Source organism: Nannospalax galili, unplaced genomic scaffold, assembly GCF_000622305.1.
Source record: "Nannospalax galili isolate Female #2095 unplaced genomic scaffold, S.galili_v1.0 scaffold199, whole genome shotgun sequence".
NCBI lineage: Eukaryota > Metazoa > Chordata > Mammalia > Rodentia > Spalacidae > Nannospalax > Nannospalax galili.
This window is the reverse complement of record NW_008343559.1, coordinates 2,572,545-2,587,995: the sequence shown is the minus strand read 5'-3', so window position 1 is coordinate 2,587,995 and position 15,451 is coordinate 2,572,545. Positions and strand designations below refer to the sequence as shown.

The 15,451-nt window shown below is 44.6% G+C and overlaps 1 protein-coding gene across 1 annotated transcript in view; it reads right to left on the bottom strand.

Moving 5' to 3' along the window:
- Positions 1 to 15,451, bottom strand: part of Cacna1c (calcium voltage-gated channel subunit alpha1 C) — a 617,044-nt gene that overhangs the window by 108,170 nt on the left and 493,423 nt on the right. The window contains 5 exon segments of the mRNA XM_017799802.2: positions 3,852 to 3,921; positions 4,239 to 4,362; positions 5,065 to 5,179; positions 6,948 to 7,068; positions 7,928 to 8,135. Of these exon segments, the coding sequence (XP_017655291.1) occupies positions 3,852 to 3,921; positions 4,239 to 4,362; positions 5,065 to 5,179; positions 6,948 to 7,068; positions 7,928 to 8,135 (638 nt within the window).

Below are 15,451 nucleotides of genomic sequence, written 5' to 3'. Positions count from 1 at the left end.
ACGTCCTCTTTTGACCTCTGAGGGCATTGCACATGTGGGTGTACTTATACACATGCAGGCAAACACTCAGACAGATAAAATAAAAATAATAAATAAAATATTTTTAAAAAGATGTAAAAAGATCCAGACAAAAATCTTTCCATGGCACTGAGTCACTATTTCTAGCAAGTCTTTAATAGCCTGTGCAGCCTCTCCCTCACCCATCCAAGGGTTTTACGACAGCAAAACCTGGACACAGTTTTCCCACTCTTCATTATATGTAAGCCATAAACACCAAATCCTGTTTCCCCAGTAGAGAGAGAGGAGTTGAGGGTGGAGGAGAATGGGAGCTGCTTCTAGGAAGGAACAAAGATGCCTATAGCATCCTTGTAGATCTAGTAGAGAAAGAGTGAAGGGAAAGCCACAGGAAAAGATAGCTTTGCTTAGAAACACAGGTTTTCAGCCATCTCCCTGGGTTACCAACCCAATACAGTCTAACCTATGCCGAGAAGAAAAGGTCATAAAAATCCACAGTCACTTCCTGTATGTTACCTTCCAGCTTGGAGCTGGTGACAAATCGGCAGCTCTAGGTTGGAGGAGACAAGCACAGGCTCATGCTGGGATGGGGCTTCCAGAATCTTGGATGCATATATGGTGGAGAGAGGGCCAGGGACTCTGACCTTAAAACCCTTTGAAAGGAGACTGCCTCTTAAGTCACACATCAGACACACGCACAGAATCAGGCTGGCAAGAGCTCTTTTTACGATGGGAGACCTGAAAGCATTTCATAGAGCCACAAATGGGACATCTGTGATGGCAGCTGTCCTTGTAGTGAGCAATGCCTCCTGAGTAATGACGAGATGCATTTTGGATTGACTATTATTAGGTGAGCATAATGCAGCAACATATGCTCTACTAATAAAATACATACGTTAACAGTGATCTCAAAACATACGGTGCAGTGAAACCTCGACACACATAGAATCCAGCCTCCTTTTAAAGGACACAACACTAGCATACACACACAGCTTCTTAAACTACGGGTCATGACCCCATAGGAGGTCTTTTAACTGAGCTATGAGGGCTACAAAAACTTCAGCAATAGCAAAAAGTTTTATGAATGTGCAATGACCTCAAAAGTGTAATGAGTCAGAGGTGTTCAGGCAGTGCTAGCACACACTGTGAGCTTGCACATACATTGCAGCCTTGGCTCTAAGCACATAACGTGCATACTTTGCACTGTGTGTGCTGTCACACCGTGCTCCACTAGCCATCTCTGCCTCGTTCAGTTGCAGTGAAAGACTATTGCATATCATGAATTACATACAACATTTTCTGCCGTAATCAATGTACAGTTACGGGAAATAAAGGTAATATTTTCCTCTCAGGTAAGATTCAAATTATCTTTAGACTGTCGTAGATTTTAAAAAACAAAATAGTTTTTAAAAATACTGTTTGAAGAGTTTTCCAGACAGCTGGTCAGTTACTCATATGAACTCACAGCAATGGTGACAGCACGCACAAGCAGTAGCTGAGCTCAGACAAAATCCCAGCATAGACACGGGGAAGTGGATAAGAAACCCCAACCCAACCTAAGGAACTTTTGGCAATTGATGGTTTCTGGGAGGGGGAGAGACAGTGTCTTACAGGGAGGGGACCCTTGTGTACACAGTGGATGGACTCACACTGAAGGGCATTGGGGAACACAAATCTGACTCTATAGGCCATTAAATTGGGCATAGAGAAGCTGGGGGAGGTGTAGAGGGGAGTGGGTCTAAATACCATCAAACTATAGTGTATGAAAATTGAAAAATTCAATATAAATAAAAATTAAATATAAATAAACAAATGCTGTTTGAGTTGCTTACTTGAGCCTCATTAAAAAATGGCTAAATGAACCAGGCGTGGTGGCACACGCCTTTGATCCCAGCACTTGGGAGGCAGAGGCAGGCGGATCTTTGTGAGTTCGAGGCCAGCATGGTCTACATAGTGAGTTCCAGGACAGCTGGGACTACAAGGACAAAAAAATAGACAAAAAAAGGCTAAATGAATTATAGCTTGGGATTAGGACAATTTCTGTCTTTTTTCGGTGTGTGCGTCCATGTGTTTTTGAGATAGGGTCTCCCTGTAGCCCCAGTTGGCCTGGAACTTGCTATGTAGACCAAGCTGGCTTTGAACTCACAAAGAGCTGCATACATCTGCCTCCTAAGTGCTGGGACTAAAGGCATGTGCCACCATGTCCAGCATTTATTTTATTTATTTAATTAATTAATTAATTAATTAATTTGAAGACAAGATCTCCCTATGTAGCCCTGGCTGGTCTGGAACTCATTATGTAGACCAGGTTGGCCATGAATCACAGCGATTTGCCTGCCTTTGCTTCCTGAGTGCTGGGATTAATTAAAGGCATGAAACACCATGTCCAGCCCAATAATTTCTGAATATGACTGCAAACATACTTCTACTGTTTTATACTAGGTATTTATGTGAGATATCATTATCAGCATTGACAATTACAAAATACATTGATCAACTCTGAAAAATTTTGAAGATGCTCTGTGTCCTGCAGCATCAAATACTCAGCCAAGATTTGACTTTTATATGAAAATAAGTAAGCCTATCCATCTCATCAGTATGAAAATTTGCTTTAATTTTTAATAGCTGATAAAATTACACATACTCAAAAAATTATTTTTTAAAATTTTTTTATGAATAATTATTAGTAAATATTTAATTTGTTTTTAATTTTTTTATTGTTTTTATGTGTGAGTGTATGTATTGCCTGCATGTAGGTAAGTGCACCCGTGTTGCGCAATGCCCGAGGAGGACAGAAGAGACTGTCAGATCCCCTGGAACTGGAGTTACGGACAGTTGTTAGCTGCCATGTGGGTGCTGGGATTTGAACCCAGGTCTTCTGCAACAACAGCCAGTGTTCTTAACTGCTGAGGCATCTCTCCAGCCCCATAAATATTTAATCCGTATACTTACTTTATATACCTGTGTACCTGGAATCACATAAAAATTTCTTGGTCAAAAAGAGATCACAAATGGATAAAGTTTAAAAAGCCCTGGGAGAGAGGAAGGCTGACTAACAGGAGCCTAAGCTCAGGTGAGAGAAGAGTAAGTTCTAGTGTCCACATAGCGCTCACAAGAACCCATTAGATATTTATGAAGAACTGGGTAAGAGATGCTCGAAGTCTCCCAAGATAAAGAGAGATGCTAATTACCTGATTTGATCAGTGCACATCATATACATGTATAATGACACTACTCTGATCCGATAAATTTGTACAACTATTACATACTAATAAAATATTTTTATAGTGTTTAAGGGGATAGAAATGTTTTCTACCCTGATCATACATGGCACACACATATTGAATTATCATTTATGGGAAACTAAATTTGTCCCATAATTTTTTTACAATTAAAATAATAATTTAAGGCTGGGTATGGTGGTGCAGGCCTTTAATCTCAGCACTTAGGAGGCAGAGGAAAGCAGATCTATGTGTGTTCAAGGCCAGCCTGGTTTGCATAGGGAGTTCCAGGCCAGCTGGAGCTATAGGGAGACTCTGTCTCAAAAAGGCAAAAAAAACATTTAAAAAGCCTAAGTATAAATAGTTAAAATTCAAAAAGTCCTCCTCAAATATGGTATTATCTCTCTTGATACTATGAGGAAATCAGGAAGAGCAGATTTACCCCAGATAGCAACAGTAAAGCTTAGATACCACCATAGGCTGTTTAGCAGTGCAAGGTGTTTGTGGAGGAAACGAGATCCAGGGTCCCCAGCATCCAGTTATTGCCACACAGCCATAGGCTCTGAGTCTCTACCCCGGTCTTTCAATCCCAGAGTCAGGTGGTGCAACTGGTACCTGTGGCATCTGGGTTGGAGTAGGGACCCTTATCCTCATTTTCACTGGGTTGGAGGTCATCCATGTTGATCTGGGCAGTCAAGGAAAAAGAAAGAAGAATTGGATATGTGTCACAGTTCTCCAAGCTGAAGAAGAGCCTTGGAAATGCTTTATAGTCAGTGACATAGCTAAACATTATATCCTTGTCACTATGATGCGCAGTTCCCCTCAGGACATTAGCTCAAAGCTGCGGTTCCAATGTGCTTCTTCTCCTTCTCAAGTCCGTCTCCTCACCCTCATACCTTTCATCTCCCCAACCCTTTCCTTCTTTCTCCTTTCTTTGGAAAAAGGCCAGGGAGACCCCATCCCTTGAAGGCCCCTTCGCTTCTGAAGGAGGTGGACCCTGACCTTGGTGGTGGGTGGGGACTCTCCATCTGCAGTAATGGACTTCAGTTCAATTTTCTCCTCCTTGGTCTCCTCCACCGCTGGCTTCTTCTCTACCACCTCCGGCTTCTTCTCTGGGCTGGCAGTCCTGGCCGGTCAGCAGGAAAAAAGAAAAAAAGAAATGATGTTTACTGCGATGATAGTGGACAGGGACTGCTTTTCAGTCTGTTGGGAGAAGCCGGGGCAGTGTGTGTGTGTGTATGTGTGTGTGTGTGTGTGTGTGTGTGTGTGTGTGTATGTGTGTCTATGTGTTATATGTTCTTTTCTCCAAAGCACACCACTAGTATAACTGCCACAGGGCTGGGGCACCCTTGGCTCTATCTGACACTTGTTTGGCCTTTTCTAGATCCTCATCTGCTCCCTTCCTTAAATCAGAGGATTCCAGGTATCACTTAAGATTGGTTCCTGGAGGAACTCTGTTCGGTGTCCAGCAGGAAGTGGTAGGACTCAATGTAGAACCCTGTGTTGCCTTCCCAACATTCCAGCAGTACAAAAGAGTGAGGGAGCATCATTTTTGAGCTGCCATCCCCCTCTCCCTTCCTTGCATTCCCATGGCTTTTCCTCCCGAAGGAGGACCCCTCACTTCCTAGACAGTGGGGAAACTTCTTTGTGGAGACTATTTTTCACTATTTTTCACTATGCCACAGCAATGGCTAAGAGCGGGGAGAGAAGCCCAAACTGCTATAGACACCCGACTCCAGTCTTTTCCAGGCAGGATGGGCAACTGGACAAGCACCAACCCATGGGAATGGTATTCCAGAGTTGGATGCAGCTAAGCTTAGAGGGTTACCTGGCCAGCTTCTTTCTCTCTTTCTCTTCTTCTTCCTCCTTTTGTGCAGAGGTGAGGCTCTCCGCATCAGCCAGATTGTCCACCGCAATGGCCAAGAACACATTCAGTAGGATATCTGTTTGTATCCATTCTTAAAGAAAATAACTCATGGCCATGGGGAACATGATGACCACAGGGGACAGTGAGAGTGCAGACATGCAGAGGGTAGAGTTCCCCAGGAAGATCCACTTTGAGGGGTTCGGAGCCCAGCCGTGTCCCTTTCCATTTTTTCCCAGCCACCCTACTCACTATCTGGAGTTTTCTAAGTGGTTGAAATCAGGCTGTCTTGCAGGTGGGAGCAGGGTAGGCATGAGGGAGCAGGGAAGGCATGAGGGTTCAGGGTAGGCATGAGGGAGCAGGCCTTGCCTTGTTCTTAATCCCTCTTCGTTATTGGTTTCATCACTGAGATGGCTGCCTGTGATCAACATCATAAGCAGCACTGTCTCTAGCAAACTGCTCTTAAGACCCATTCATCGTGACAGGGCACTGAAGAGGCAGTGTGGTATCTCTGCCAGCTTTTAATGTAAGCCCTTAGAGGGTCTGGCTAGAGAAGTCAAGGTTTGAGAATTCTTCACTGAAGCAGTCATTTGCCTGTCTAGGCCACCTTGACAGCCCTCCAGGTTTTCATCGACAGAAACACTATAAGCCAAGGGACCACAGAACAAAGAAAGTATAACAGGAAAGGTCTTGAGTTTGTGAAATCTGATATCCACCCCTGGGCACCCATAAAGACACATCATTTCTCACACGAGGAAGCTGAAACCCCACAGGAAAAGGGCTTGTTCAAGGAGAACATGGGCAGAGGCTTTGCATACATTTTCCAGTCAAGTCGCAGGGACCATTTAAGCAGCACTTAATATTATTCTGTTCCAGGCTCAGTATCCCGTATCAGAAATTCTTAGGACAAGGAGTATTCTGGATTTTGATTTTTTCCAAATTTTTGAAATACATATAATAAGATATCTTGAGGCTAGGACACAAAATACATTTGTTTCGTATCTACCTTTTTATATACTTTGGCATCAATTTTATGTGCACCTTTAATAATCTTGTACATGAGAGGTTCATGTGGAATTTCCTACTTATGGCAACCTGTAATAACAGGTACTCAAAAAGTTCCAGATATTGGATTATTGAATTAGGGATGCTCAACTTGTGTTGCACTTTACAGATATTGAGGAAGAGAGCCTTTGATGTGCTAGAGATAGTTACCCAGCTGATGAAACACAAATTTTGTCTGCAGGTGGCATAGTTCTCTTGCTTTCTGAACTACTTAAAACTGAGAGTTCACCCAATTCTTGGATAGAGGTGTTTCTACTTTATCGCTCAGCCTCTGGACTCTACTCTCTTGGGGTTCAACCAGTGGAAGAGAAGGGTCTAGGGTTTTGAGACCCTGGGGTTCTGCCCAAGACCCAGATAAAGAAAGAGATATCAGGTCTACTTGGCAATCTGTCCAGCTCTGCCTGTGACTTGTTCCCCAAGAATAGTTTTAAAGTCTGTTTGAATTTGGCTGCATAGGCCACAATGCTTGGGAAGCATGTGTCACCCAGATAATGACCAGAGCACACCTCCTAGAGAGGGGTGACACTGTGGCATGAATGTGTTCAGGAGGACATTTTGTACACTGTCACCCATGTCCCAGTTGCAGCCTGCACCCAGACCCACCCCTTGGTTGAAGTGGATCCAAGCAAAGCCAGGAGTCCTTCCCACAGCAGTCTGGCCCAGCTAGTGTGTGGATGGGCAGCCATAGCACAGAGCCCCAGTCAGGGCCTCGGAGCACATCTATCTGGCATTGTGCTAAAGGCTGAGTTGAGTAATAGGGTGGGGGCAGCAGCAAAGGATACAGTTTCCACAGATGAAGAGGATGATGAAGTAAATACAGACTAACATCCCTGGAAAAGAGGGGCCGCCATAAGCCATGATCCCATCATACATCACCGAATTCCAGTCCTCCCCGGTCAGGATCTGAATGACACATTCCCACCAATAAGGGACACAGCGTTAGACCAACAGCAAACCCCCAAACTCCCCTGCCCTGCCCTATCCCACTGTCTTAATAGAAATGTCCAAAATCTCCTTTCCACTCTTTTCCCACCTCCTGGGCCCCAATTTTTCTTAGGGACTATAGACTTGGGCAAGTTTCTCCCTACCTACAAAGTACATGGTCACTGACAAATGGGCTTTGTAGTTAACATATGTATTTCGCTTTGTATACGAGACCACCACCATCAGTCACCTGGGTGGTGGTGGAGATAGGCTACACACATTTTTTTTTTAAAAATCAAACATCCATCATTTGATACCCCCATTAAAATTTTAGCAACATTCACTTTTATTTATCACAAGTCTACTTCTAAGTGACATTCTAGTTTTGTTGCAAGCCAAAACATTCATGAAAACACAACTCTGTTGGACCAGTTGTATTTCTTCCCAGGGGCAAAGATACTGCAGAGGACAGACATAGGCGTTCCATCTCCCAGCAAGAGCAGTTTGTTTTTGTTTCTGTTTTGCATGTTAACAGTTTATTTGGCTAATGGTTGTCATGGCCTCACAAATATTTTTAAACTACTCAGTGAGATTTTTTTCTCATTGTTACAACCACCTGTACAGCTCGATGGATGGTTGAGGGACAGGAAACTGCTGACTACAGAAAGAGCTCCAGACCCTTGGGACATGGTCCCTCCAGGGCTGATCTAGGCTGACATTATGCCCAGTGAAAGGGAACTGCTTTCACTGCTCCTTTTTCAAGGCTCCCTCTTGCCCACCTCCTGCTTTACTAGGGACAACCCTCCCTGTGAGAGTCTCAGCAGAGCAGAGTCCATACCTGAAACACAGTGAGGAGGGACTGCGGGAAGTTATCAAAGGTGCTCCTGCGTGTCTGCATCTCATCAAAGTTGAACTTTCCTCCAAACAGCTGCATCCCCAGAAGGGAGAAGATGATGATGAAGAGGAAAAGGAGAAGCAACAGGGAGGCAATGGAGCGGACAGAGTTCAGCAAGGATGCCACGAGGTTGCTCAAGGAGTTCCAGTACCTGAGATCAGACAGGAAGGTCAGTTGCCTATCCTGGGCCCTCCTTCCATCAGCTCTCACCCATGTGTCCCCGCTGGGTCTAAGACCAAACTCCATTACCTGCCCTTTCCTTTTCCTGGGGGTAGAGGTGGGAACTGGACTCACAATTAAGGTGTAGAGCAGTAAATTCAGGATTGGTAATGAACAATAATGAAGAGGGGGGTTTGGTGGCTAGAAGTTCCCACCAGCTCTTATGCTACTCATATCTTGGGACAAGACACTTAAATTCCCTTTTCCCTGTCTGTCTATCTGTCTGTCTGTCTGTCAAAAGTGGAGGTAATAGGATTGTATTCGGTAATTGGGAAGGTCATCCCCTCCCTCTCTTCAAAACAGTGTCCAGTATTCTGCCTGGTGCACAGTTGATGAAAGTTTATAATTATTGTTCACACTCCTGGTCTTTAGCAGAAGAAACAAATTTTCCCCTCCACAAATGCCATTCTGAGCAGATTTAAGTAACATTTATCTAGTGGAGGTAAGATCCAGGCCACCCACAGGTAAGGGAGGGAACAGGGTTTAGTGGAGTTGCCTAAACTTCCCTGGCCTGATAGTTGGTTTTAAAAAACCATTTCTTGAGCCGGTGATGGTGGTGCACACCTTTAATCCCAGCACTCGGGAGGCAGAGCAGGTGGATCTCTGTGAGTTCAAGGCCAGCCTGGTCTATATAGTGAGTTCCAGGCAAGCTGGGGCTACAAGGAGATCCTGTCTCAAAAAGACAAAAAATAAATAAAAATAAAAAAATTAAAAAATAAATGAAAAGGAATTTCTTTAGAAAATCTTACTCAGATATGGGGCTCAGATATCTTTACATTGAATTACAGCACCCACAGGATTATGTTCATACTGGATTACAATTAACCCATCACACTACTGGGGATAGTTCTAAGTAAAAGTCCTCTAGGGTTTCCCCTGCTTATAGTATAGTGGCTCAGTGACCATAGGGACTTGGGACTTCTTCAAGGGCCTTACCAAAGTTACATCTGTTGACAACAGTATTTCCCACCCTAAATAAATTCTGTCTAACCCAGAATATTGATTCAACTTGATGTGACCACTACCGTCATGAGTTTTAACTAATCATGATAGCCCCAGAGTAATCCTTGCTGTTTTTTTCTTGCATAATTTTGTAGCAAACTATGAACAGATAAAACCATTAGAGTGGCATGTGAGGCTATAAAGATCTGGCTCTGGAGATGCACCTGACTCTTTGGTGTTGTCTTAAGATAAACCAGGCCCATTACAGCCAGGATGAAATAATTTTGTCCTAACCCATAAACTCATCCTTTCTTAGATTCCAGTTGCAGGATCCAATTGGCCTTGCTGCCTGCCACTCAAGATTACTCTTTAATCAGTAAGTCACCCAACAAATTGAACTGTGTGCAACCTAATCTGTCTCCCTCTTTCCTCAGTCTCACGGCACCTTGGCACCAGTGTTCATACACTAGGACTGAATTCTTCTGAACATCCTGCATGTGTGACAGGCTGCCTGCAGCCCTAGAGGTGGGAGTTGGTGGGGATCTATTTAAAGCAAGAAGAGAAACCTTTGGGCTTGGACCACTTTCCCTGATTATATTTAAAGTAGCTTCTCCAAACCTGTCTGGAGCTCAAAAGCTACTCAGGCAGTTTATTGGTTCCTGAATGCTACTTCTCAGGAACCATTCCCACACTCTGATGCTGGAGCTTGGGTGATTCACAAGTAATCTAGGCAGTGCTGGTTAGTAAACTGGCATTTAGAAACCAGTAACTTTAGAGTACATTGAATGTCCGGTTATACAGAATGGAAAGTGTCTGCATGTAGATTGAGCTCAACTGCTGTGGAATATTCTCGAAAAGACATAATGGCCATGGAAAGTAGGAGTCTTGTCTCTTTCCATGAAGTACACAGAGATGAAGGAAATAGCATACCAGGCTTGAGTTCAGCTATATCTCAGAGTCATGGAGACCCTCAAGAGAGCTGGACAAGGTGGCTCTGGACTCCAGAGAGTAAGTCACTACAAGTGGAATGAAATTTGCAGAGTGGACCAGATAAAGAGGCAGACAAAGCAAGGCGGGGCAGAGGATACTTCCGGACCTAGCATCTCCTGAAGCCTGAGGTTCCAGGGAAGCCTATGGCAAAGGACAGAATCATGGGGCAGAGGAGAGCTCACCTGTAGAGCCAAATAGCAAGAGAGCAGATGGCAAATACTCTGGAGGAGATGGCTGTAGGGTTCTGATTAAGAGCGCCCGGCCAAGGGAAAACACTAGTTAAAGGTAAAACTTTTCTTGTGCTTCCCCAGCTCCTCATCCCAAGTGCTACCTTGGGAAGTTTGGGCTTCAGGAGTGAAGAAGGTTTAACACTTCAAGAGTTGTGAGATTTCCCACCTGCACTCAGTCCCATGTCAGGAACTATGAACAGTAACAAGTCAGCTCTCATGTTCTTTACCCCACAACAGCAAATCCTGAGGCTGCATCTCCAAAACAAATCTTGACTTTGGCTATCTTCCATCACCTTCATCACCTAGCCCTGGCCACTGGCCTCTCTCACTGGAATTTCTGGGAAAGCCTCCTAGCTGGTGGCCCTGCTTTGACTCCAAATCCCCATACCAATTCTCCACACCACAGCAGTAACAGGTCCTCTTTTAATGTGAACCACATCTTGCTCTCAAGCTTCTACTAACATCCCCTGCTACTTGGTAGAAAAGCCTGAATCCTCATGAAGGCCTAGGGACCCTGCTAGAATTGGGCCTTCCTGGCTTCTGCTGCCTGGCTCCTATGCTTGTTCTCCTGCTGTGTGAGCCTCATTCTCCCATTTCCAGATGCTGATGAACAGGTTCTTGCTGGTTCCACCACTGGCTTACCCAGCTCTCTCACAGAAGCTAGCATGGAATATCCCCTCCTTTTAGTCCCTTGGCCTCTGTCTCCACAGAGCAAGCTACCCCGACCTGTGCTTTGGGCCCTTGTTCTACATTAAAAAAAATTTGGGGCTGGAGAAATGGCTCAGTGGTTAAGAACACTGTTCTGGCAGAAGACCCAGGTTCAAATCCCAGCACCCACATGGCAGCTAACAACTGTTCCAGGGGATCCAACAGCCTCTTCTGTCCTCTGCAGGCATCGCATGATATGGATACACTTATCTACATTCAGGCAATACATGCATGCACATAAAAATAATAAATAAAATATTTTTTAAAATACAGCCTAGATTTTAGTGTGTGTGTGTGTGTGTGTGTGTGTGTGTGTGTGTGTGTGTGTTATAGTACACATGTAGGAGTCAGAGGAGATGCTCTCCTCTTCCATCTCTACATGGATTCCAGGATCAAACTCAGGTCGCCAGGACTGCTTGGGAACCTTTACTTGCTCAGTCCTCTCAACAGTCTGCTTGTTCTATTTAAAAAAAAAAAATCACCATGGGGCTGCACAGCTGGCTCAGCAGTTACCAGCACTGGTTGCTTTTGCAGTGGACCCAGGCTCAGTTCCTAGCACCCACATGGCATCTCACAGCTGTCCACAGCACCGGTTTCAGAGGATTTGACACCTTCTTCTGGTCTCTGTGGACATTGCACACATGTGGTGCACTTACATATATGCAGGCAAAACACTTATACACATAAAATAAAAGAAATAATAAAATCTAAAAAAAATTTAAAACGTCACCACCAGATGAATATTTATCTCTTTGCTTAGTGTCTGTTTTCCTCTACCAGAATGTGAAGGTCCATAGGAAAAGGAAGTCACATGTGTTGATTCCCTGATTCTCTTAACGATGTTTAGCCCAGAGAAGGTGATCAGTGAGTGTTTCATCAAATGAATGTATGCATGCATTTTACTATAAATATGTTAGTATTTACTGGAGGGACAGGAAGCAGGCCCCACATTCATGAGTGAGGTGGGAGCAGAGGAGAGGATGAAGGGGGGACACAAAGTTGAGAGGGAGGAGCTAGGGGAGGAATGGGAGGTGAATATGATCCAACTACATTACATGCATGTATGAAATTCTTAAAGAATTAATAAGAATATTCTATTAAAAATAAAAATATAGCCAGGCATGGAGGCACACGCCTTTAATCCCAGCAATCGGGAGGCAGAAGCAGGCGGATCTCTGTGAGTTCAAGGCCAGCCTGGTCTACATAGTGAATTCCAGGACAGCTGGGGCTACAGGGAGACCTTGTCTCAAAAAGACCAATAAAATAAAATTAAATAAAATCAAATAAAAATTAAAATATAATAAAAATTAAAAAAAAACCCAGTAGCGGGGTTCTGAGGTGAGCTGTATACCTGAGCCTATTATGCTACAGTTGACAGTGGGGCACAGGTGGGGGTTTCACTATGGGCACTACAGTAAGATACGCAGGTATCCACGTAGCACCTTTGGCAGTACAGGGTGGTATGAAAGGCTGAAGGAATGGCAGACAGCCCTCAGGTCTGCACACCCTCTGATACTGATGAACACAGGACTACGGCTCCCTGCCCCAGAACTGCTCTCCTGTTTGGGAATACAGCTGGTGGTAAGCCAGAAGGTTTAAAAGACCTACTAGTTATCAAGGGAAGCTTTTATTCTAGCTGATTTAAAAACAAAACACACACACACACACACAGAGAGAGAGAGAGAGAGAGAGAGACAGACAGACAGACAGACAGAGAGAGCTTTGGAGAACAAATACTTAGGTCCCCAGCTACAGATCTCCTAGAGAATCTGGGAGACCTAAACACCTGTGATCAGAACAATGCTCCAAGCACAGGGTCAGCACAGTGACGCCTCCGCCCCACCTCCTGCCCCATCATGCAGAAACATCAATGTTTCTCCTCTGTTCTCCTGTTATACCATCCTCTGCACTGTGTGTTTCTGCCTGCTTGTCCTGATCCATCCAGCTCACTGATTTCTGAATTCTCTTAACTGTGGTACACTTGAAGGATTCTGACCTGGTCAAGTTCCCTGCTACCTGAACCCTCTCTTCTGTTGTCTCTGCTTGCTGGCCTTCTTCAGTCTGTTCACTCCCTGACCATCCATTCACACTCTCTAGCGTTACCTTTTCATTCTGTTTCCTGGGTTAACTCATCACCCTCTGTTCAGGGATATTGTCGTCATCTCTTTTCCCCCTGTACATCTGTTTTGAGGCTTGGGGCTCTGTGGAACTCTCCCTTCTCTTCTACAATGATCTGACCCTTTCTAGAACCAAAACTTTCTTCTCAGGAATCTTTTGCTTCAAAGAGCTCAGGGCCAGCCTGACCCTTTGTCTTCCTTCTGGTGTAGAACAGAGCCTTGAGCTTGGTATAAATAAAAGATCTTCAAACAACAGTGCCAACTGCTGAGAAAGCTTTGCAGTGTGCCATCCTACTTCCTCTGATCCACAGAGTTGACACCATGTAAACCTCTCCCAGTCATTCTTTTCCTGAGTGGTGGAAAACATTCCCTTGGTTTTGGTGGCAAGTTATCTATTGCTGAAAGAAGTGTTTACAAAGTGAATTTCATGCAGTTAGTCTGTGTGCTGGGGCTTTGTGGGAACAAGAAGGGAGGAGAGTCAGGTAAGGCCACATGGGAATCAGAATATATGCAATGAGTAGACACAACCTTCCCTTTTCTTCCCCCGGTCCTGCCACAGGGACCCAAGGGATGGGTATCCTTGGACAACAACTGCAGTGAACTTGAGCCTGGTCCTTGAGGACACAACAGACTCTGGATGCATTCGTATGACAGGAGTCTGAAGTGGGTGTATGGTGGGCCAGAAGGAGCTATAGAGAACTCTTGACTGTCTTGGTCAGGGTTCAGGACAGTCTGGGCCCAAGGCATAGTTCCTGCTAGTGGCTACATCTGCCTTCTCTATCCTGCATGGAGACTATGGTTCCGTCAAGATGGCAGGACAGCCTGGCTTTGACCTTGGGATGGCTTTATCACAGTGCTTCTCTGAGCTGCTCAGCATCACCAAGTTAGCCCCTAAAACCATGATTGGGTAAGGGCTTGGGAGGGGTCACATTCAAGTGTTCTTAACTGCATCTTCTTAAGCTCCCATGGTGACCATCCCAGAGAGTGACTTTCCTTCTTGCATCAAAAACCAGGATGTGGCTCTTGAGTCTGAGTGCCATCTCCATAGGCCCTTGCCTGGGAACTTCACAAATGCCAAACTCTTGATTAGGGGTGGCCTTAAAGGAGGTTAGAGGTTCCTGAACTGGGGTTTAGAAGGCTGAGAGGTCAGAGGTGGGTGGTCTGATGCTCATGGCCAGACTCTGGCAGGAACTTGGGGATCTTTGCAATTGGAAAGATTTGCAAGTGGCACTCACTGTAGGGCTTTGGGGCATCCCATGTGCGGTCATGGTTCAGAATGACCATGTCTCCCTAAGTCTCTCTAATTGCACATTTGAGTGCCTTGGAGGAAGCTGCAGGGGAGGACCAGGAGACTACAGGGGGATTCTGGTTCGTGATGAATGCAGTAGAAACACCAGTAATAACAGAAGCTAACACGTATCAAGGCTCACTGAATGTCAGATAGGGTTGTCCCAAGGGTAACATCCCTCAGATTGACTAACTTCACAATCATCTAAAAGAGGATAAGAATGGGGGTGGGGATGACTATCATCATTATTTCCATTTTGCAGATGAAGTAACTGAGGCTTTAAGAGTTAAGTCACTTGCCCAAGGCCACATTGCTTAAGAGCAACACTAGTAGCAAAAGGCAGGTCTGTTTCACAAAACATCCTGGCCATCTGCCATCCTGTGAGCTGCAGGGTGGGTGGGCCAAACCATCTTGTTGCCTGAATCTTGAGATAGGACCTAAAGGAGTTTTTCATACTGACTCTTGTTAGATAGTTGCTGACTCTGTTTGCTTTTCCTGGGGTCTGACAAACACTATTTTTAGCTTAGAGTTTTTACTGCCTCAAATAATTCTCTAGAGTCCCCATGTTTGCTGTTTGAGGTTTTTTTTTTTTTAGATTCATATAGAAAAGGAATCCCACTGCTTGCTGTTGTCAGAATATCTTGAAGAGATTGCACATTGCTTCTCTTTTTAATTTTTTTGTGTATTCTCAATGTGAAACCATTGCCAAGAAATCAGTTTCTAAAATCTGTCTTGACCACAGGGCTTCTCATAGCCCCTGTGTAAGAGGAATTAATAGTATTTTCAGACCTCAAAAGGTCCATAAGCAGAATATTTCCATTGTCTAACTGGAAGTTATTTCCTCTTTTTAAGTTTCAAACCATCTGGAAATGTATACGTTTCAAATGAACACATCTGAAGAGTGGTAAGGAAATGAAGGGCTATCTGTGGAGTCTGACTCCTGGGGAATCACGTGCTTTCTAGGAACCAGTAC